This window comes from Rousettus aegyptiacus, unplaced genomic scaffold, assembly GCF_014176215.1.
Source record: "Rousettus aegyptiacus isolate mRouAeg1 unplaced genomic scaffold, mRouAeg1.p scaffold_m13_p_18, whole genome shotgun sequence".
Taxonomy (NCBI): Eukaryota; Metazoa; Chordata; class Mammalia; order Chiroptera; family Pteropodidae; genus Rousettus; species Rousettus aegyptiacus.
In genome coordinates, this window is record NW_023416293.1 from 13,565,591 (window position 1) to 13,586,897 (window position 21,307).

General features: G+C 53.4%; 1 protein-coding gene and 1 long non-coding RNA gene across 2 annotated transcripts in view; both read left to right on the forward strand.

Moving 5' to 3' along the window:
- The first annotated feature begins 6,653 nt into the window (after positions 1-6,653).
- On the forward strand, positions 6,654-14,628 carry LOC107513636. Its single transcript, XR_004955441.1, has 5 exons — positions 6,654-8,992; positions 11,878-12,780; positions 13,255-13,383; positions 13,716-13,815; positions 14,378-14,628. It is a non-coding gene; the product is annotated as an uncharacterized LOC107513636 (long non-coding RNA).
- A 2,535-nt stretch (positions 14,629-17,163) lies between these two features.
- Positions 17,164-21,307, forward strand: part of PTPRC (protein tyrosine phosphatase receptor type C) — a 76,625-nt gene continuing 72,481 nt past the window's right edge. Inside the window, 1 exon segment of the mRNA XM_016150556.2 lies at positions 17,164-17,436. Coding sequence (XP_016006042.2) covers positions 17,373-17,436 — 64 coding nt within the window. The 5' untranslated portion in view covers positions 17,164-17,372.

Sequence of the window (21,307 nt, forward strand, 5' to 3'; positions counted from 1 at the left end):
TTCTTGCCGGCCGCTGCGCGGGCGACTCTGTGGACATCGCATCCGTAAAACTTTCAGCAATTTCCGTATTCAGTGATGATAAACCCCCCTTACTAGTTAAGGAAATTAGGGTTCCAACAGGCCAAGCAAGTTCCTAACGGCCATGCCGCTAAACGATGGCGCTCAGGGAATCTGAACACAGGTCCGTCTGACTCAAGGTCAGGGCCGGCCCCGTTCACGCCAAGGGCCCCCGCTATAGGACGCCCTGCGTGCGCGGCCGTGGTCCCCGGTAAAATCTCACGTACTTCTCGAACCCCGTGGACTGCGTTTTCCAGAACGGAAGATGCGAGCCGCCCCAGGTCAGAGCCGAAGCGTCTAGCAAAGCAAGTCCAAAGTTCCGCGGGAGAGCGTTTGTGCCGCGAGTCGAGGCGACCCCGTCCAGCTGAGCCTGAGCCACACCCGAGGTGGCGCCGGGGTCCCCGGCTGAGCAGGGCGATGCCGCCTGCCCGGCCCCGCGCGGCGTGACAGCTTCGCCCTGGACGGGGCAGACGCAGCCGCCGGAAGGGCCTGGGACTCGGCTGGGGCCGGCGGAGGGACGGGGTGGCCGGAGGGAATTTATAAAGACGGAGCGGGCAGCGCCTGCTTCACGCCTGTTGCTGATTCTGTTGCCCGAATTTAAAATCCTTTTTCCTTTTATGTGGCCAACCTCGGGGGTCGCGTCCAGGTGGACGCAGAACCCGACCTGCGGGCAGCAGGAGGCGCCGGGCAGTGTCAGGGGTCAGGTCTGGATGCCCCGGGGACGGGCTTTCGGGAGGGGCTTCCGGGGCCCTGGACGGGGCTGGCACCCCTCCGCTCAGAGGGACGTCGCCGGAACTGAGCCGCAGGGTCACGTGGGGCCCGCGTGCCGCAGCGCGGCCCCGGGGCGGGACCGAGGGCATATTTCTCTCCGTCTCTGTGTTTTCCTGGCAGCGAAGATGAGAGGCAAGAGAGGGACGCAGGAGTGGCCAGGAGAGAACCTTCTCGACTTCGATCGGCCTGTCCGAACTCAGCGGTGTCCGCCGGGGCCTCGCCACTCGGGGCGCCCGGTCGTCTCAGGAAGAGGGAAGCGAGGGTGCGTGCGAGGCCCGCGCCTGTCCCCGGCCGCGAGGGGCGTTTCGGGGCGAGGGAGGGGGGCCGGGCGGGGGGCGGGGCCGAGTCGCGGCTCAGCACGCGCGTCCGCCGGTCTGTGCCCTTCCCAGTCCGTCCCCTGCCTCTCTCCGTCCCTTCGCGCCTGGGAGCGATTGTCCTTTATTGCCCGTTCGGTTTTTCTCCCATGTTTCTGGGCTCCCCCATCTGTTTTGAGTTTTCTCTCAATTACAGAAGCAGTTCCTCGCCCGTGAGGGAAATTGGGGACATGCAGAGGACGGGGGAGTAAAGCAGAGCCGGCCTGTGATCCTCGCCGCGCGGGGGGCCACGAGCGGCGTTTCCCCGGGCGCCCTGCCCCGCACGCGGCGCCACGGGGCTGGGGCCACCCGCTTCGGCACGCGCCCAGGGGAAGCGGGACACGTCTATTCAGTGTCCGAAATTTGTTAATCTTAAAATTATCTCGAACTTTGTGCGAATGTAGCGTGTTACCCCGTTACCCGTCTGGCTCAATGTTATCTTTTAGAACAACTCGACCCTCGGTGTCCTCTAAACTGTTTCCCGCCAGGCACCCAGCCCCCCGTGCACCCCCGCGCCCACCTCGAGGCTCGTGCAAAGCCGGCCTGAAGGGTGAGGGGCCGGGCCTTCCCTGGTCATCGGCAGAGCAGGACTCAGCCGTCTTGCTCTTTGGAAATCAGTGAATGAAACAAGAAACACGAACTCGACAAAGCGACAGACGTCGGCTCTGCCGGGCGGTGTCTTACCTCAAGGTTGTCGGAGGCTCGGAGCATCTGTTAAGTCACCTTACAGCCTAGATGGAAAGAAGCTCTTCTTTACTCTCCCAGCGCATAACCACAACACCCCCGGGAATAACCGGCGTGTGTCCCGTGGAACACTGTGACGTTTATTGCCCTTGTTCGGGGGACATAATGTTCTCTGGAGAGGGAAAAATAATCAATGCCGATACATCCAAAATGAAAACGAGTAACTAGAGAACACAAAAGTGCATGTTACCTGACTCCTCGATACACCTGCTCAACCTTCCGGTGGCCCGAGTCACAGTGAAAGGGTAAGAAATGCAATATGGGAACTGTCGATGCGTATTTTGATCGCATTATGGAGGCTTTCCATGTTACACAGCACAAAAAAGACAGGAAATCTTCTATTATTTATGGCGAGTGATACATGGGCAAATAGAATTCCCCCAAATCTGGCTTTCTGCTCCATAAAATTATCTCCAAATGCAATAGTCGCACGTAAACTTTCTATTGCTTTTCATAATGGCCTTTGTGATAAATAGTTTCTTATATTACCAAAAATATCTAAATAACCTGTTTTGATTTATTTGCCAAAACATTGCTGTAAAATAGTACGAGAGATGTATTCTCACGAGGACATACGATCTGGGCATGTGGCAAGAACATGACTTTAAGGGCCGAGTTCAGAAACAACGCACGTGAGTTCTTGTTGATTGATATATACGTGTATCAGTTTTAATCATCTTTTGTTTCTTTTGATTTTGGTAGCTAAAAACGGACCCCTCTCTACCAGAGACACTGCACCTGCTATGAAATTACCAGGCTGTACCGAATTCCAAAACTGGGGACCACAGTAAAAACTAAAATCAGAGAAAATTAGTATGATGAGTCTCCGAGTATACATGCCCGTCTGGAATAGATATGTGTAGCAACAACCTTTTTTTTGATTCTCAGTGTTAGCTATTTTTACCTTTAAAAAAATGTGTCGGTCGTCATGGGTTTATCACTTTTCTAAGTCTTTTCGAAGAAACGATGTTTGGATTTGTTAATTTGTTCCGTAGTGCATTTTCCCTCGATTGCTTTCTGCTTTTGTATGTATCACTGCCTTTCTTTCACTTTTTGGGGGGTTTCATTTGCTCTTTTTTTTCCAAGTGTCTTTAAACGAACACTTAGACCAACGAAAGCCCTTCGCTGCCTTTTGGCCTTTCTTCTAATAGACTCATCAGTGCTATAAATGCTCCTCTAAGCATGGCTTTAGCTACTTCCCGAAGTTTCAATATGCCATATTTTACTTCTAACTGATATTATCTACACTATTTAATTATCTGGCCCATGGATTATTTAGAAATACATCGTCTAATTCCTAAATATTTAGGTATCGCCTTGTTATCTTCTTGCTGTTGATTTCCAGTTTCACACTGTAATCAAACAACATTCTTTGTCTATTTAAATCCTTTGCTCTTCGTCCAGCTCTTCCACTTGGTCCCCGAGGGACGTTTGATCTGCAATCACCTCTGTGCTCCTACGGAAGCAAAACCATCATTGTGTTTTATCTGTTTTTTCTTGATTACTAGTCCAATTTTTCACTTTAGGAAATATTTGTCTTCTGTTCAGAAATTTTAAATTTCGCACAGTCTGACTTAACATTTTTTTCTTTATAATTTGTATCTTTTATCTCATTTTCAGAAAATTATTCCCTATCCTGACATCCTGAAAACATTCTGACACATTTAATTTTTTCAGGTTTCTATGATGGCAAAAGAACAGACTAACCAAATAAGATACGAAGACCACACACTTAAACCAGGACTGGGCTAAGCAAACAGATAAAAACCATCACCTTACCCAAGATCCCCCTTAAAAAAAAAAAAAACTCTTACTTTATCTTATTTGTCCAAATCAAGTCAGTATCTCCTCAGCACAACAGGTAACATTCAATGCTGGTTATGTGTTAGGAATGGTGCCAAATGCTTTACGACACATTTTATTTAATTCTCACGCCGACCCCGTGAGGTGGGTATTGTTGTCATCCCTGGTTTACAAACAAGAAAACATCATACTCAAAGGAAGGTGTCCAGGAAGCCGCAGAGGCCGGACCTGAGCATAGGCGGCCGGTTCCCGAGGCGGACGCTCGGTCACTATGGGGCGCCAGGGCCGTTCTGGGCCCTCGAGGAGCTGCAGCTCCTCGCCTCCGGGGTCTCTCTTGCTCTGCGTCTCTTCCTTCACCCAGCTCTCCTCATTTCTACGCCTCCGCTTTGGACGTGGACTCTGAGTTCATGCTCAGGATCTCTGAGTTGACAGCTCTGTTTTAATGACCTGCCCAGCTCGGCCGCAGCTCCACACGCTTGGGCTTTCGTCCCGTCCAGGGCTCAGGGCTAAGTCAATTGTTTGCCTAACAGGATATTAAATGAGAAGTGTGCTCTACGAGTCCTGAAATTCTGAAAACAGCGTGTGACACATCCAATACCGCCTCGAAATACCATGTATCCATTCATTTCTCCATTCATTTAATCTCTCTCTTTCTCCCATTCTTGAATTAGACATTTGTCAGTGCTGAGCTGGTCTGTTCTAAGCGTTGGGCCTACGAAGATGAACAGGGTGTGCGCCTTGCCTCGCGGAGCTCATATTCCAGCTGAGAAGACAGCATTTTCAACATCTTGAAGATAATCGTTGAGAAAGCATTGCGTAAAATGGTCTGCATTCATCATGGATGTTTTCAGAAAGGAGGAGGCAACAGATAAGCTGAGCCTTCAAGGCAAGCGGGTCAGGTGGGTGGGCGCTGGGGACGAGGGCTTAGACCCCAGCGCTGGGTCTCTAGACATCCCCTTCCAGCCGAGGAGAGTCAAGAGGAGGGAAAGGGCTTGGGTCATCCTGGCAGAGGGGTTCGCAACCTCGAGAGGAGCTCAGAAATAGGATGTTTATTATGCTGAATTGCTTCATCTGGGCCTTTCCTTTCTTAACTTATTTCCTCCTTTCTTTTCGTATTTCTCAGAGTGGTTTTGGTAACCACAGCGCTGGTGGCAATTTATCAGTAACTCGTGTTTCAAACACCGTGTGCTGCAGAGGTACGTAGCCAACTGAAACCCTGAAGAACCCACAAGGTCCCCACAAGACCCAAGTGCACTCGGGCCCAGGGTCCACTCTATTCTAATAACCTGCTGTCACTGTGTAGTAATGGTTATGTGACAATTTCTAGGGACTTTTCTTAACAAAGTTATCAAAGCATTCACGAGAGTAACTATTTAGAAAACTCAGTTACGTTAGCCAGGTTGGGAAAAGTCAGGATATGTGATATTTTTGTATGTATATATCATTTCTACTGCACACTTCTTACCGAGAAAAATGGCATCCAACAGTCAATTTAGAGCCCTAAAACATTTTCCTTCATTATACTTAGTCTGCCTACAAAGTATGGCTTTGTCAAGATACTAAAGGATGTTTTTCATTTATCGTAAAATTGTTACTCTATATATGTGTTAAGTTTAGGAAGACTTTTAACTTTATGTCATTGAGACTGAGCTGCCCCTACAAAAAAAAAAAAAAAAAAGTCACATTTATGCATGTTACTGACCTCTGAGTTTATCTGGTTTCTAGTCCAGTTATTTCTACTCAGCTCTTTAAGAATTCGTAGTACCTTTAAGGAACTCTAAGTTATTCATTTTTTCCTTCATCTAATATTTTCTGAATTTGTGGGTTAACTCTTTATTTCCAAATACAGAATAAAATGATTCATTTAAAAAATCCAATTACTTTATACATGCATTGATTTTTTAAAAAAATACTGTAGTCAAATTAACAAAAAAAAGAAAAAAATAATAGGTAGATACCACTCTCTTTCACCAATTTAGAAATGACAGAACTATTTTCGAAAGAAAAAAAATCTAGCAATCATCTTCAAATTCAGAGCTGTAGGTGATTTTTCTGAGTAGTTCTAAAAGGAAGTAGGTTTTAAGCTACAGTAGAAATGATCAAATTAAATAGTATAGCACTGCCGAACTATGTACTATGAGAAAAGATCAAGAATTTTCCATTTTCCACTAGATTTTGAAGCAAAAGCCCGGTTCAGTATCGAAACTTTGTTTTCACAAAGACGTAGAAAAACACGGAAAATGTGAAAATGCTTCCGAGACTCGGTAGCAGCGGTCGTCGCGCCTGGAAAATGCGCGCGGCGCGGACCCCCGGACCCCGGCGAGGAAGGGCGCGCTGCTAACCGCGCTTCTTAAATTGCGGGTCGAAGTTTCATCTACCGATTACACGAAGGATTTTGTCGCCGTCTCTCCGGTAACTGCCTGTCGTCCCTCAAGTCCGCGGGCGACGTTTCCCACAACGGTCGGAAGATTTGCCGTTTCACGGTGCCGAAAACGAGCTTCGGCTCCGCGGGAATCGTGTGGAGCCCCCGCGTTCGGAGAGCGGCGCCCGCGCGGGGCCGAAGGCGCCACGCCCTCGGGGGCGAACCGGAGTTGGAGACGCCTCGGTCCCCCCCGGTGTAACGGCGCCCCGGACGGGTGTCTGCGCTTCTCTGTCACGCCTCCCGACAGAGCCAGAGGACCGGGCTCGGCGCTTCCGCGACATGAGAGCACAGCGCTTCTTTCTTGCTTAAAAACGACGTTTTTAAACGTGTTCTCCCTGCACCTCGGTGGACACCTCGAGCGTCTCCTGTGGTGGACATGGCCCCGATTTTTATTTTCTATTTTTTTTCTTCGAATTTAATCATTTTAATTAATCAATTTATTTCGTTTTTTTTTTTTTTTTTTTTTTTGCTTTTTATTTATTTTTTTAAGCGAAGACCCGCTGAGGGCCTGAGTGGAACCGCAGGGGAGGGGGACGGGCTTCTCGTCTCCCGTCCTCACCGGGGTCTGCGTCGCGGTCTCTCCTGGTTCTCAGGTCTTCTCTCCGGCTGAATCTCACCGGCGACGGCCCCGGCCTCCAGCCCAGGCGTCGAGGGGCTTCTCAGCCGCCGTGATGGCGTGAGTCAGTCCCTCACGGTCTCTCTCTCTCTCTCTCTCTCCCCATACCCTGTTGGTGTGTGTACCCTCGTGGCGCCGTTTCGCTGCAGAACCCTGACTTTGAGCCCCTTGTTTTGTCCTTGAGCTTAGTAACCTTGAGGTTGAGACATGGGCCTGCCGTTGGGCCTTGGCCTTCGCAAGCATACTTGGCTCCCTGGGGCTCAGGGAGGGGTCTTCGTGTAGCACCCCCGGGACAGCTCTTGCTGGTGTGGGTGTCAGAGCTTCCTCTGATGGGGCGTCGTCCGGATCGGGGAGGTTCAGCCGTGGGAGGGGAGCCGGCGGCCTCAGCGTCACCGAGGCTTGACAGGAGAAAGTTCTGTTTCTTGCTCACCACGTGGTTGCGGGGACCCTTCTCTCTCTGCCCTTGATGGTCACTCGGACACCGGCGATAGAGCCGCCTCCAGGATCACGTAGCAGGAAAAGGCGACTCGGTGAGCTGTGTACTGTCTGGTTGAGCCGCCGCCCAGAAGTCACACATCACTGCCCTTGGATCGGGCCGAGCGAGTACCATGGGGGAACTATCCGGGCTCCAGCAGAAAACAAAACCACATCGTTAGACCAGATGGCGGGTCTCAGGGTTCACGGCCAGGGTGCCGGCCGCGGTTAGAGGTGCAGCTGCCGACATCTGGGCTCTAACGGCCACAGGTTTAATGATCCAAGGCCAAGGACACGGGTCTGGAAAGCGTTCTCACCGGGGAGAACCCAATGGAAGACGAGTTCAGGCTTCTGCCCTGTCGCAAAACATGGCGGAGGCGGATAGCGGAGCCTCGCGGGACGGTCCAGCGAGGGTCTTCAGCAGACGGCTCTGCTCCCCCCAACCCCTGTCACCCGACGTGCACCTCGGCGTTCATTCCAGTGGACGCAGGACGCCTGGGTCTTCGTCACCCCCTCCTCCTATTTAGGTTCAATTCCTGACTTCCAAGAACTTTCTCGCTAAGCGGATGCTGACACTTGTCAGAATATTCCACCGGATTGTAAAAACGCACATTTCCTTTCCACCGGAGATTGTGTCTAGGAGCGGTTGGGGCTGAGCAGCTGCGGACGGCCCCGTCTCCGCTCGCCGTGGTTACTCTTCTCGGGGTGGACCGAGGATTATTAACCGAGAACTTTCTCTCCGACAGACACGCACGTCGCGTGGGTCTCACGTCGAGCCCGGGGCTCCGCCGAGGAATCTGACACTCGGAGGTGCGTTGCCGGCCCCTCCCCGCGTCCCGGGCCCTTCACACGGATCGAGTCATGGAACAGAGGCACGAAGCAGGTAACGCGGCCGAGAGTCACAGAGTTACCACACGGAGGGGCGAGTGTTCGGATCAAGTTCGTCTGGCTCGCCCTGTTGCGTGAGGCCAAGCTGCCTCAGGCATAGAGAAGAAATCCCGACCTAAGAATAACTAAATGTATGTGTCGTTCATCCCACCGCATGTTGTCAGTTAAGCTGTCGTTAAGTTGGACTCCTGCGACTCCGCCCACGACGTACCTTCTTACCGCGTACCGTCGGGCCTAAATGGCTGCTTGGATGTTCCGTCCTCTGCCAGCAAGAATCAGTTGATAACAGAAGAGCCTCTCGAGTAGCGTCTCAAGCCGGGCGGCATTTATTGCTTTGTTAACAAGAAGTCGAGAGTGGGCGCTTTCGGCGTTGACTTGGGACGGTCCTGGCTTGATCTTCGGCGACTCCGCGGGACCCCTCGATGCTGCTGCCCAGCCGCGGGGCCGCACTTCCGTGCTCTTGTGATTAGCCCTCCCCCGTCGGGAGAGCCCAGACTCGTCCGTGTCCTTTAAAACCGTCGCCACGGGCAGTCAGCAAAGGGTCTTCCAACGCAGCGAAACGGGGACCCGGCTCTTGCCTTTCGAAGAAACAAAGATGAGCACAAACCGCAACAGAAGAGGCTGGTGTCCAAGGACCCGGGAATCGCATCCACGCGGGACCAGAAGGGAGAATCTAACGGAATGAGCCGAGTTCCTCCCACAGCCTCGAACCGGGCGGCTGAGACGCAAACACTCCCTTTCTTGGCGATGCCCTTGAGACGACAAAGCCAGTCTTGCCATCGATAGGGTTCCATTCAAGCCCACTCTCTTTTTTGTCAGTCACCGGTTTGCCATTTCGTGGGGGATGGAAGTCACAGTGACAAGGTCGGTCCTCTCCTGACCCCTGCGTTTGTGGGCGGAGCAGACAGCTTCAGCCCGTCCTGGGTGGTCTAAGCCCGGCTCTTATTTAAATGAAGACATGTCAGGTGCTGAGTGCTGAGCTGGGCCGGGGGTGTGTGGGCTCTGCCCGTGCGGCAGGGAGGGGCGGGGGCCTCTGCGTCCTAGAGCAGCTGCTGTCCCACTAGGACAAGGCCAGGCCGGTCTGCTGACATGTGGCAGTTAGAGCCCCGGGCGCCTCCACCTCAGCTCCTGGGGGCTCTAACCTCGTGGTGAACTCAGCCCTAGGGGTGAGCTGGGGCTCAGCCAGCGGCTTCCTGCCCTGCCAAGCCCCTGCTCCCGGCCACCATCCACAGGGGGACAGCCCAGCTTCCCATCCGGGCCCGTGTGCGCATGTGTGTGCATGTGTGCGTGCGTGTGTGTGTGCGTGCATGTGCGCGTGCATGTGTGTGCGTGTGTGTGCATGCGTGTGTGTGTGTGTGCGCGTGCAGCGGGGTAGGGTTAGTTAGGAGGCTTGGCCGTGAGTGAGTGTTGTTCAAGAGGAAGCACGACTTCCTGTGAGCATGCCGCCCAGGGTCCCCTGGCCCTGTGGCACGGGGCGGGGGGTGGGGGGCTGTCCAGTCCATCACAAAAGGGCCACTCCGAGGAGCTCGGTGCTGGGCCAAGAAGCCAGGCCCCGAGGGAGACAGAGGCCGGTGCCTACGGCCCGGCTCGCTGGGCTTTGTGAGCCGCTGGCGACAGGCGCGGCCCGGGGCCCGCGGGTGCTGCTCGCGAGGGTGCAGCCCACGCTTTGCACCTGCACGGCGAGCGCGAGGGGCCCCGGGCCGCGCTCACTTCCGCCCACATCAGAGCCCAGCGCGGTGCGCGAGGCGCCGCTCCCCCCGAGCTGCTTTGCATCCTGCAGACCGAGGTGCCACTTCCTACGGGGCCGGGGCGGGGGAGGGGCGGCCGCGTGGCCCGGCTGCTGCAGAGCGGCTGGGTGGCCAGGCTGCCGGGGCTTCGGGGGCCTCTCCCGGCGCGCCTCGCCTTCCAGCGACGCCACGCGAGGCGGGGACGGTCCGCTCCGGTCCCCTCTTCCCTGCGCCTTCATGGCACTGCCCGCCCGCCTGGCATCCACCGGGGGGGAATCTCGGGCGGCTTCCACGGCGGCCCCTGCCGTCGCCCCAGACCCCGCCGGGGTCTTCGCCGCTGGTCCCCCACGTCTGCCCTGTGGCGTCGGGATCATTGTCCCTCTGTTCGGTCACAGGCACCTGTGCCCGGAGCAGAGCGATGGGCCCCGCATGGACCCCACCCCCCTCCTCCCCGGCGCACGGTGCCCTGACGACCCCGAGTCGCCCACAGGCTGAGATCCGCCCCCCCCCACAGCACCCCGCGGCCCTCCGAGTCCCTCCCGTCCTCACAGCGGGCGGCGGGGCTTCGCTGCCTCCCACGGGCGCTTGAGCGGAGTTGGGGTGCAGCTGGGCCGCCGCCCCTCCCCCCGCTGGGCGATTCCCCCCCCCCCCCCCCGCCTCCTGCCGACCCCTCAAGCATAGCTGATGACTTCCTCCTTCAGGCCACAGTAACACCATGCGTTCATCACACTGCATTTTGATTACTTGTCGATACGTGTATTTTCCCTACAGGTCGGGGAGCTGCAGGCAGGGAGGCGCCCGGCTCCCGCGTGGGTTTGAGGCCCTGCGCCCCCCTCGCCCGTGCCGGGCCTGTGCTAGACATAAGTCCACAACTCTGTGTCAGGGAGTAAAGAAACGAGTGCTTCGCAGCAGGAGAGTCCTTGCCCACGCGGTGACACCGGATGCTGCCCCTTTGCAAGCGTCACAACATTCGACTGAGCCTGACTCGGGCAGAGGGGCGACGTGCGGGCTCGCGGGAGCCGGGGCGCGGGAGGCGTCGCTGGACTGGCCGCAGCTGGGCGGGGCGGGCAAACGTGGCCGGCCCCTCGGCCCCTCGCCCCCGGCCCCACGGCGCACTTAGGCTGGCTGGCCTTCCCACGGGGATGGGCGGGCAGCAAGACAAGATCCAAAGGCCAGGCTTTTCTTTTCTTTTTTTTTCAATTTTCAGTTCAGCAAAGAAAAAAAAAAAGCGAGAGTTCTGTCTCAGACATGCCACCTCCTCTGATGGGGCTCTGTGCAGGGGGACGCTCTACTCAGGTGGACGTGGGTTTGGGGGGTCGCCTGCCCCACCTGAGCAGAGCCGCAGGGGTCAGCACATCCAGACGGGGACCGGTCGGGGCAGGAGTTGCAGGGGGTGACACAGGCCGTGGGGCGGTACAGGGCGCTGAAGGAGGCGCTTCGTCCTTCGAAGCTGGTTCTGGGGCGGGGGGGGGGGGGGGCTTCCTCTGCTGCCCCGTCTGCAACGGCAAAACCAGAAAACCCAGCTCCCGTGTGATTTTAGGATAGCTCGCACCTTTCGACATGTTTTGATGGAAACTTTGCTCGTTGTGATAATGAAACCAAGAAAACTTTATTAGTTTGATCAATACGGTCGATGTTCATGGCCTAATGAGGAAGGGCGTCCTGAGGGGTTAGACGAGAGACCCAGGGTTTTCAAAACAATCCAGTGTAGCGTTTATGGTTCTGTCTGTCGTAAGAGCTACTCTGGCTATCTGTTCCTGCCTAACGGACTATCCAAAAAATCAGGGCCTGAAACAATACATTATTATCCTGTCTCATGCTAATGAGGGTCAAGACTTTTGACAGGGGACAGCCAGGTGACTCACCTTGTTCCGATATCCCTCCCTCCCTCCTTCCCTCCCTCTCTCTCTCCCCCCCAAATCCAGTCTCCAGCCTGTTGTATAGTCCATGAACTGAGAAATGTTTTTTAAATTTGCGAATGTTTAAAAAAAAAAAATCTCAAGAAGAATGATGCTTCTCAAGGTCTGAAACTTAAATGAAGTCCGACTACGGATTCCCGAGCAGAGCTTCGCTGGCACACAGCCACCCAGGTTCCTCTGAATACCGTCTGCTCTCCTCAACCGTACATCCCGCAAAGCCGAACGTGCGTACTCTCTTCCCGCCGACAGGAAAACACGCTGGCCTCCGCTCCGAGGGACCGTGACCTCGGGCTCAAGGCGTCGAGAATGAGTACTCAAGAGACAGGAAAGAGACGCGGCCATTTTTTTTAAGACCTTTTCCATTTTTCCAGGTCTTGTCAAAGGAGGCGTGGCCATCTTTCACCCCGCACCCTTGGCCTGTGGCCTCTTTCCGAAAGGGGGGACTTTTGGTGGGCAGAGGATATCTGTTGGATAATTTCCCCCTGAATCAGCGAACGTTTTCGCAAGTACCGTTTGGTTATCAAGGCGGTAACGTCTCTCCGCTCTGATTTCAGACTTGAGAAAGACAAAGCCAGTCCCGTATCATTGCGCATTTTTGTTTGGAACTGAGGCTCGCGTAGGCCTGGAGACTGTAGATTCTAATAACTCTGACCTCAGGCTAATGAATTTTAAACCTTTTGGTTTCTGATCTTGCCATGTGTACGTATATCTGCATGTTTATATATTTAAGAACCCGCGTCTGGTTCTTAAATCGCCGCGTCGGAGGCTGGAGGAGATGGGCTGGCAGTTTTGAAACTCACGGTTCAAGACGGTTACGGGTTACAGACTGAACTATTTGGGGGATTGCACTAGAGTCTTCTCTGGAAAAGGTTAGCGTGTTAACGTTTGTCCCGTTCAGCACTCTTGAGGTTCACTCTGGAAGTGTCTTGAAGCTTTTCCTAGCGAGGCGAGGATGGATGCGCGAGCTCGTTAGCCGAGGAAGCGAGCGTGCGATCTGGTTTCACAGGTACGAAGCGACGGAGACTTTCCCCTGAATAGGGAAATAGGAAAACGAGACTCAGTGGTTCCGAGGTCAGGTCGAGAGTAAGGGGAGGAGCTTCGGGGTCCCGGGTCGAGGTCTGGGCCGCGGGCCGCGTTCTGCGAGGCGGCAACGCTTCTCCGGCCCTTCCTGGTGGCGAGGCCTCACGCCAGGCGCTCGATGAATCACCGCGCTTGGTCGGGTCGCAGCCGCCGGTTCACGGAGGCGACGCCGTTCCGGGACACGGTCTCCGAGCTGAGCGGCAGCGGCCGCGTTTTTAGGAAGAAAAGCTGATGGAAAATGTCAGCCATCTGCGTGCGATGCTCCGTCTCTAGCTAAGAAAACTTCTTACGGGTTAAACTTGCCTCACGTGGAAGAAGGAAACTGACGTCCTTTGTTTGTTTATATATTTACCCACGTACTTGTTTGTCTCTATCATCACATTCTGTCTTTCGCTCTCAGATACGTACTGGGAAGCTTCTAGAACATGTGCCCAGTTCCCGGTGCCAGCGGCTCCACGGGGCGCCAGACGAGCAGGCCCCTGTCACATCCCGGGGCTCGCGTCCCAGCGGGGAGGCAGAGGAAAGGCTGGTGAGTAAACGAACGGCCGGTTAAATGACAGGACAAATTATCGAAGAGGCCGCGGAGGGGAAGGCTCGGCGGTGCGGAGAAGGACGGAACGAGAGCTGGGCCCGCGTCGCGGGGGCCGATGACTAGGCCGTGGCGTGAAGACGGGGAGGACTCGGTCGGTCGTGAGGGGCAGGAGGGACAGGGGGTCGGTCACGCCCGCAGTAGCCGCCGCGGCCGGAGCAGGACAGGGACCGACGGGCGGGCAGACCCGGCCGGGGCTGGCACTCGGCGGCCCGGCCGCCGCTGATAAGGAGCCGGGACTTTATTTGACTTGCAAATGAACCTTTACACAGACTTTATGTCGGGACGAAACACGAACTTATTTACATTTTAAGAAACCGTCCACTGCATCCTGGAGAACGGCTTCGAGGAGAGGCCGGAGGCCGGAGGAAGGTCAGGGCGCGGGGCGAGGGTGTCGCGCAGGGCGGCGGCCGGGGAGGTCGGAGGAGGGTGCCACGGGACTCGGCGACCGGGAGACGCGGGGCCTGGCGGCTGGGGGTGGGGGTGGGCGGGGACGGGGGGAGGGCCGGGAGGCGCCCAGGGGCCCGGTCGGTCAGGTGAGCGGGTGCCACGCGGGGGCCGGGGCAGGGCAGGTGGAGGGGGCAGACAGCCGGCGTTCAAGCCCCGCACTGCTGTCTGTGGACCCCCGAGCGCCCCGTCCCTCCAGGCAGGAGGCAGGATTCGGGGCGAGGGCAGGAGGGCGGTGGACGGTGGACGTGTGAACTGTCACCCTCGGGGCGCAGCGAGGGGGCAGCGAGGGCCTCCCGGAGGACGCGGGGGGTCGGGGGCCTCGGCCGGCATAGACCTGCATGAGCCGCCCGGGGAGAGGTCACTTTTCGTGCTGCGTTCGCGCTGTTCATTCTTTCTGAGACACAGGAAGGAAGATTCGGTTGACAATGGTCCTCGATCCGTCTCTGTTTGCGTCCGAGTGACACAGAATTTGACATATTTGTAGGCGAAAACGCCACGTCGAAACGTGGTTTCGAACTGAAGTTCCGTCGCTGAACTAAAGGAAGGTGCCCCACTGACCTGGGCCGGTTCATTCATCCAAAACGAAAACAGAAATGGAAAACAACATAAAAAGGTCACGCGGCGACACCAGCTCCGACGGCTGCCGCGGTCGAAGAGAAAACCCCGCGACCCGGCGCGCGTCGCCCCCGGGAACCGCGTGATCTGGTCCGTGCGTTTGCCCCTCCGCCTGTGGACACGGACGACACGAAGCCTCCGGCCGGGAGGGACCCGGCCCCGGGCCCTCTGCGGGGGTCGCCCCGGCCGCACGCCGGCCCGCGGGCTGCAGTCGGGCTCCGCGAAGCGCACGGCCAACGGCGCTTTTAAGCCGATTAAAACCGGACGTGGCACGTTTGTCCAGCTTTCATTCTCCGTCTCTCAGCAGGGCGCGGGGCGGGTCTCGCGGCCTCCTCGTTACTTTGGGTCGAGACGGAAGGATCCGCCCAGCGACGAGAACGCCCGACTCCCACGTCCGGTTTAGCTCGTCTCGCCGCCTTCTTCTGGCGGCCGGCACACCTGCGCCCACGCGATGCGCGGGCAGGGACTGTTACGGTCACGTCCTTCTCCGTCTCCGTCCTCCTAGATTTTCAAAAGACAAAACGGCGGGACGCAGGGCTGCGTTTTAGGATCGCACGATGGAGAGAGAGCACGTTCCCTGCTTCGCGCTCCTGCAGTGCTTTATTCTCCGACAAGAGCACGTGCCAGGTTTCGTCGCAGCCGGTGCGATTCATTGAACCGTCTCCATCGTCCCGCGCCTGGTCTACAGCACCAGCTCCCCGAGCGTCTCCCCATCTCCCACCCTCGCCGACCCCGAACACACGGGCCGCACCACAGCCTCACGTGCAGGTCTCACGCGTCCATTCACTCATTCATCCATTCACTCATTCATTCATTCTCCAAAGGTCGTGTCTGGTAACCACGCCTTAGACTTCACGGTTCACCATCAGAAAAGTCAGGTTTACGTCCTGGACGGAGAGGCGGATGTGAAGAAACAAGTATCTCCCCAGATCCAGAGAAAACAATATCTCCCCAGATTCCGAGAGGGACGAGAGCACAGGGCGGCCTCTGTTAAGTGGGGTGCTCAGGGAAACCTCACCGAGAAAGCGACATTCAAGCTGTCGCTTAAAGAAAATCATGTAAAAAACTATTTTGCTGACAAATACTTTTGCAAAGAAAAAAAGAACAGCATCACTTTTATGGAGTCGATGTCCTGTCTTCGAGAGATTGAAAATGATAAAAGTACATCGTAAAAACGATTGCAGAAAGGGGAGAAGCGTGAGGCTTAGTGGGGCAGGTGAGGAGAGTAAGGCGAATCTCCAGATGGGTTCAGAACGTAACTCGTCACTTCCTAGCCGTGAGACTCGGGCGCACCACCTCACCTCCCAGAACGTCATAGATGAGAGGGTTTAATGTCATTATCTATAGCAAAGGTCGTAAAAGTCACATTATGCAATCGAAGTGCTCGGCGCAGTTCTGTGGTGACAGCCCAGTAAGTCAGCTCTGACCATCATCATCACGATAAAATCATAATTATAACAAAGACCTCCTTATCGTGTTATTATCTAGAATTTAAGATGTGGGGTTATGTCTGTTTGCACAGAGGGGGTGTGTGTGCAAATTTGGCTCTGCGGCTCCCAGCGGCCAAAGGAAGAGTAAAATGAATAAGTTCATAAATATCGAAAGATCGATTTGGCGCTTCCTACGTGGGGACCGAGGGGTTGTGGCGAGAACATTGTCTCCCCAGGCGCCCCTTAAACATGATCTGCAGTCCAGACCACCATCCCTTGCATGAGTGCACACCGTTGTCTCTAAACAAGCCGAATATCGCGATAATGATACCAGTTCATTTCGTTGCATTGCTGAATTCACAGTATCCCTTGTCCCAATTTATGGACTTCCTAAGGACCGGGTCGGAGCCACAGAGGACATCGTATGGGAATTTGTTTTCTTTTAATCGGAAAGGTTAGGAGGCATCGCTAAAGGGGGGGAAAGGTTAACTTGTATCGAACATGGCTCTGGATTTTTTATTGCAGGGTCCCCCCTCCCCGCCCCCCCCATCAGCAGCACCAGGATCACGTCAAGTCACACAGCGATGGCTTTCGTGGAAGCAGAATTTGCTGTGGTGGAGGCGACATCTTGATTTCGTTCCTGGCCCCAGGAGGAAGGACATCGGTGAGCGATTTGGGGCGAACCCGCTGAACCCTCTGAATGCTTTTGCATAGGAAATAGGTATGGCTGCCAAAGCTGCCATGTTGCCGGGGTGTGAATACCCTAGTGGCGAGTTAGACCGCTGGCCAGGAGTGGCCGACAGCCAGGTGTCTGTGTCCTCGCCTGACCGTCTCCGATCACGGGCGCGTGATCTCCTCCTGATCCCACGAGTGGATCCCCTCGCCAGCCCCCATTTTGTTACGCCCAAGCTGAATCTGTTCTGTTTTATTTATTTTTTCAATCTCTTAGGAAAGAAAAGTATCGATTATTTGGGGGAAAGAGAGATGATAGTTTCTGAAAGTCGTAATGAGTATGATAAGGGAGCGTTATCCGGATCTAAAAAAATAAAAAATAAAAACATCTTCTGAAGGGAAAAAGTCTTTAAAAACTCCCACTTAGCCTAATGACTTGAATTAAGGAAGTTAAGATGGCTTTGCACGGACTTTGAACGACTTTCTTGACTTCCTGCAAAGAGGACCTTTTACACGATTTTTGCAGAAGTTAGTAAAACCGAATCTGACATCACCACCCAGCAGCCCGCGGAGCTGGAGAGTGGTTTGGTCTTGGGGTGACAGAGGAGGAAACCGCTCCCCGCCCGACAAGACGGCAGCGGAGAGCGCGCCTTCGCCTTCGCCCTGTTCCTGCCGACCCGGCGCCGCGGAGACGGGCCCTCGCGGAGACACCTTTTCGGACGGACGCATGCAGCTTCCCAGGGACGCGGCCACTTTCCAGAGATGACCGTGTACCTGTGGCTGAGACTGCTGGCCTTCGGCTGTGCCTTTCTGGACCTGGGTGCAGGTAGGTTCGAGCATGTCATCCTTTCCTCGGCCGTGCGTGGCTTGTGGAGAGATTTCGGGTTGAAATGGACAGAAATAAGTGAAGGGCTGGTGACCGAAAGTGAAGAAGCCCCCCCGAGAAACGGTCCAGGCGGGGGCAGGGGAGACAAACGTGGCTCGCGAGGCGGCAGAGACGCTGCTTCCGTTTAGAAAGGCACAAATATTTGGGGGGGGGGAATCAGGATTTATGAGGAAAACTTTGGATCTTTGTTTACCAGCTGTGCAAGGGTGTCAGAAAGCAACATTGCTGCTTAGCCCTTAAAACTGCGTGAACGTGCGTTTCTGAAAGTCTGAGAGAATTTCAGTGATGAAATATGTGAATTCTTATCCTTTTAACAAAAAAATATAATTTTAAAGGTCACATTATGGCTTTGGTGGCATGTAAGCCACTCCCTCTCCTCGGCCGGGAGGTTGCTTCCTCAAATTTTGCTTACTGGTGAAATATTTATTTGAGCACTTAGTTACATGAAAGTTCAAAGTAAAGCACTTGGCTTTTAGAGAAAACGTTAGCTTTTTTGTATGTTCTTATCACAGAACGTGGTCTAACTCAAGTTTTTGGTTCCTTACTTATACTTTTAATTCTTATTTGCTTTGAAAATTCTCATGAGGCCACCACCCTTCCTGGGTGACAGGAGATGGTAGAATCTTGACGAGATAAAAATATACAAACTCAACAACCATGCAAATGCCGCATTCTGTAGGAAAATGTGACGAGTGGGACGTCAGGTAGCTATTTAAGTGTGAGGTCTCTGTACACTTCTGGTCAACTCAGTGGACATTTTTGAGCAGTTTCATTTCGGGTCATGAGTATGTTTTCGTCGATTGTTAAACGTAGCTAATAAATCGATGTTTAATGTTACTCTATAATGTAGTATCTAACGCTGTATTTTTTAACTTTTGAAAGGACATCAAAATTGAGGTGTTTTTTAATTTTATTTTTATTTTATTTTATTTTTGTAGGAGTTCCAAATAAGTGAAAAGCAAGGAGAAAATTATTTTTTTAAATCTTGCTTCTTGGAATTCACTTCGAAATCTTTTTTTTAACTTGCCATCAGTTTCCTTTCCTCTAAAACGCAGGGCGGCAGCTGCCCCCCGAGCACGTCCTGTTGTTGACTTATATTTTACGTAACCAAGGAGAGTGGCGAACACTGTGAGTGTTGTGTGTGTGTTTTTAACTGCAAAGAGTCCATATTTTTACATAGGGACACACAGCATGTCGTCTTCGCATAGAACTATTTATCAAGTTACCATCCCTATAAATTTCCTTATCATCATCAAAAACAAATGATAAAGAATGATCATTTTAATAGGGTGATAACATGTGTGTTATCATAAATCAGAGTAGATTTCCATTTAAAATGCCCACCCAGGAACTGTTGCAAAGCATTTATATAAGAGCGTCAAGGAATACGAAAATTTTTTATTGGCCACAGAGCAACAGAATTTCCAGTTCAGCTTCCCACAGTAAACATCTTGAATTATAATCAAAATAAGAGTATGAAATGATCCAAAATCAATTTCGCCTGATCATTTATACTATAAAGAAATGAACAGATGTACACAGATTTATTTTAGAAGATTGAGTTTAACTTCAGTTGTTCACATAAATATTGAGAGCAAACATTTTTCTCAAAGGTGTTCGTCTTCCTGAAATATGGACTTAGTTTTGGGGAAAAATAGAGAGAGAGAGAGATGTAATATGTATCCACACATCTTGTTTATCGTGCTTTTAAGTTCAGAGAGACATTTTGTGATTCAACGTCTCATTCGGGAAGCTATTAATGCCTGAAATTATATTTTCTGTGTTAGCAACCAGTGAGTTAGATTACGTTTTATTTCCGTGTGTTAGATTTGAGTTTCGCGTTTGCAGAAGCTATTGACTTGGGGCGTATCGCACAAGTGCTCGTGGCCTCTGCGCCCTGCGCCTCTGTGCCGGGGAGGCCGGAACTCACGGTGGTGACCGTGAGCAGCAGGCGCCGAGGGCTGCCCGCTGGCTGTCACGGACTTCTCGCCGGGCGGCCGCGACCCGCGTGGGCCTCGCCGCGGGGGTCATGCGTCACGGCAGCTGAGATCCACTTCCTGGCTGTCGCTCTTCATTTTCCCGTTGGCCCGGAAAGGAAACAGCTCGGGTTATAAACACGTCCTGTGTCTCGCGCGGCGCAGGGGTTCCATACCCATTCTGAGATCAGTGTGATCACGTTCCAAACATTCTCCGATGTGGAGATGTAGGGGGGGGTGAGTACGATTATCGGTTTTTGAAGTATTTCCCTAATAAAAACCTTATCATGACTAGAATTTAAAATGCATTTTGGTAGAGGACAGTAAGGTGGGCTTAGGGGTCTGTCTTGCCTTTTTCCCTCTTGCTCTGCAAAACTATAAGTAAGCACAGGCCGAGGGAGTCAGTCTGAGTGGGTCTCTTCTCTGTCCTGGGCTGGTTGACATTCTGTCACCAATGACACTGAACTAAGTAAGGCAGGGACGCAGCGATTTCTATACTGTTCACTCGGCACACGCACATATACACACACCTGTTACATGTGTGTGCTATGTGTACTAGTTACATAACACGCAAACATATTTATATTTATACATAAATATATGTATATTTTATATGTAGTTATAGAGTCCACACATATATCCATCCGTCTACCAATCATCTGTCTACTGGTCCTGTATATTTGTCTACTTTTAAATATCGGGGTTCCCGGGGCTTCGATCCCCGGCCGGTCTTCTTCCTGTATCCGACTCTCGGAGCGCCCCGTCACCACCCGGGGCCGCTTATCGAAGCTCCGTTCCTCCATCCTCCATCCGCAGACTCGCCTCTCCGAGGCGCGGACCTGCCTCCTTGGCTAAGCCGAATCTTGCTTTATCTTTGCCATAGTAATACAGTCTGGAATAGAGACTCCCGTGCTCCCCGAGTCCTGTGATTTTACTTTCAAGAGTCTCTGAAACCGTTTCCTCCTCCTCCTCGTCCTCCGCCGCCACCCCCCCAAATTCGCGGCCTTGTCGTTTCGCGGCTGGAGAGTTGCAATCGGTTTTCAATCCGTCTGAAGCCTCATCCATTCCTTCCCGCACTCACGGCCCAAAGGTATAAAATAGGCCGGTGGGGGGGGTGGGGGGGAACACGCTGGCATCCGCTCGTTCCGGAGTGTTCGCCGGAGCCATGGGGAGCACCAGCGAGCGGGGGCTGGGCCTCGGGCTGAGCGGGGACCTTTTTCTCTTTCTCTTTGACGACCGGTTCAAATGGAAGGAGCGGGGAGCCGTCTCGACACCCACGCCCCTGCGCCCCGAGGCTCTGGGCAGATCCTGTTTCCTCGCCCCTGAAGGCACACGCTCTTTACCGCCTTTCCTCGAGTCACATGCAGTCTCGGCTGGCTGTCGTTGCTGGTTTTATTACTGTCACTTTGCTGGCCGGTTGGCGTCCTTACCGCCGCGGCCGCCCGCGCAGAAGCAGAAGCTGTGTCTTCTGCCTTTTCTGTCACCATCTGTACTTGATTTTTTCACTGGACACTGAAACGGTAATGATCTTTTTAAAAAAAAAAAAAACCCTTCAGATTATAATAATGGAGGAGAGCGAGGAGGAGGACAAGAAAAATTTCAGAAAGAGAGGACAGCAGGAAGGAGAAACGAGAGACAAAAAAAAGCAGTCAGGCAAAGTGGGGTGACGGAGGCAGCCGGGAAATTTTATCAGAATAATTTTGCCTCTGGATCTTGATAGGATTTGCCTTTTTTCCTTTTCTTTATGTTTTTTGTTTTGTTTTGTTTTGTTGTTTTGTTTCGTTTTTTTGTTTGTTTGTTTGTTTGTTTGTTTTTTTGCTATTTCCTTCTTTCAT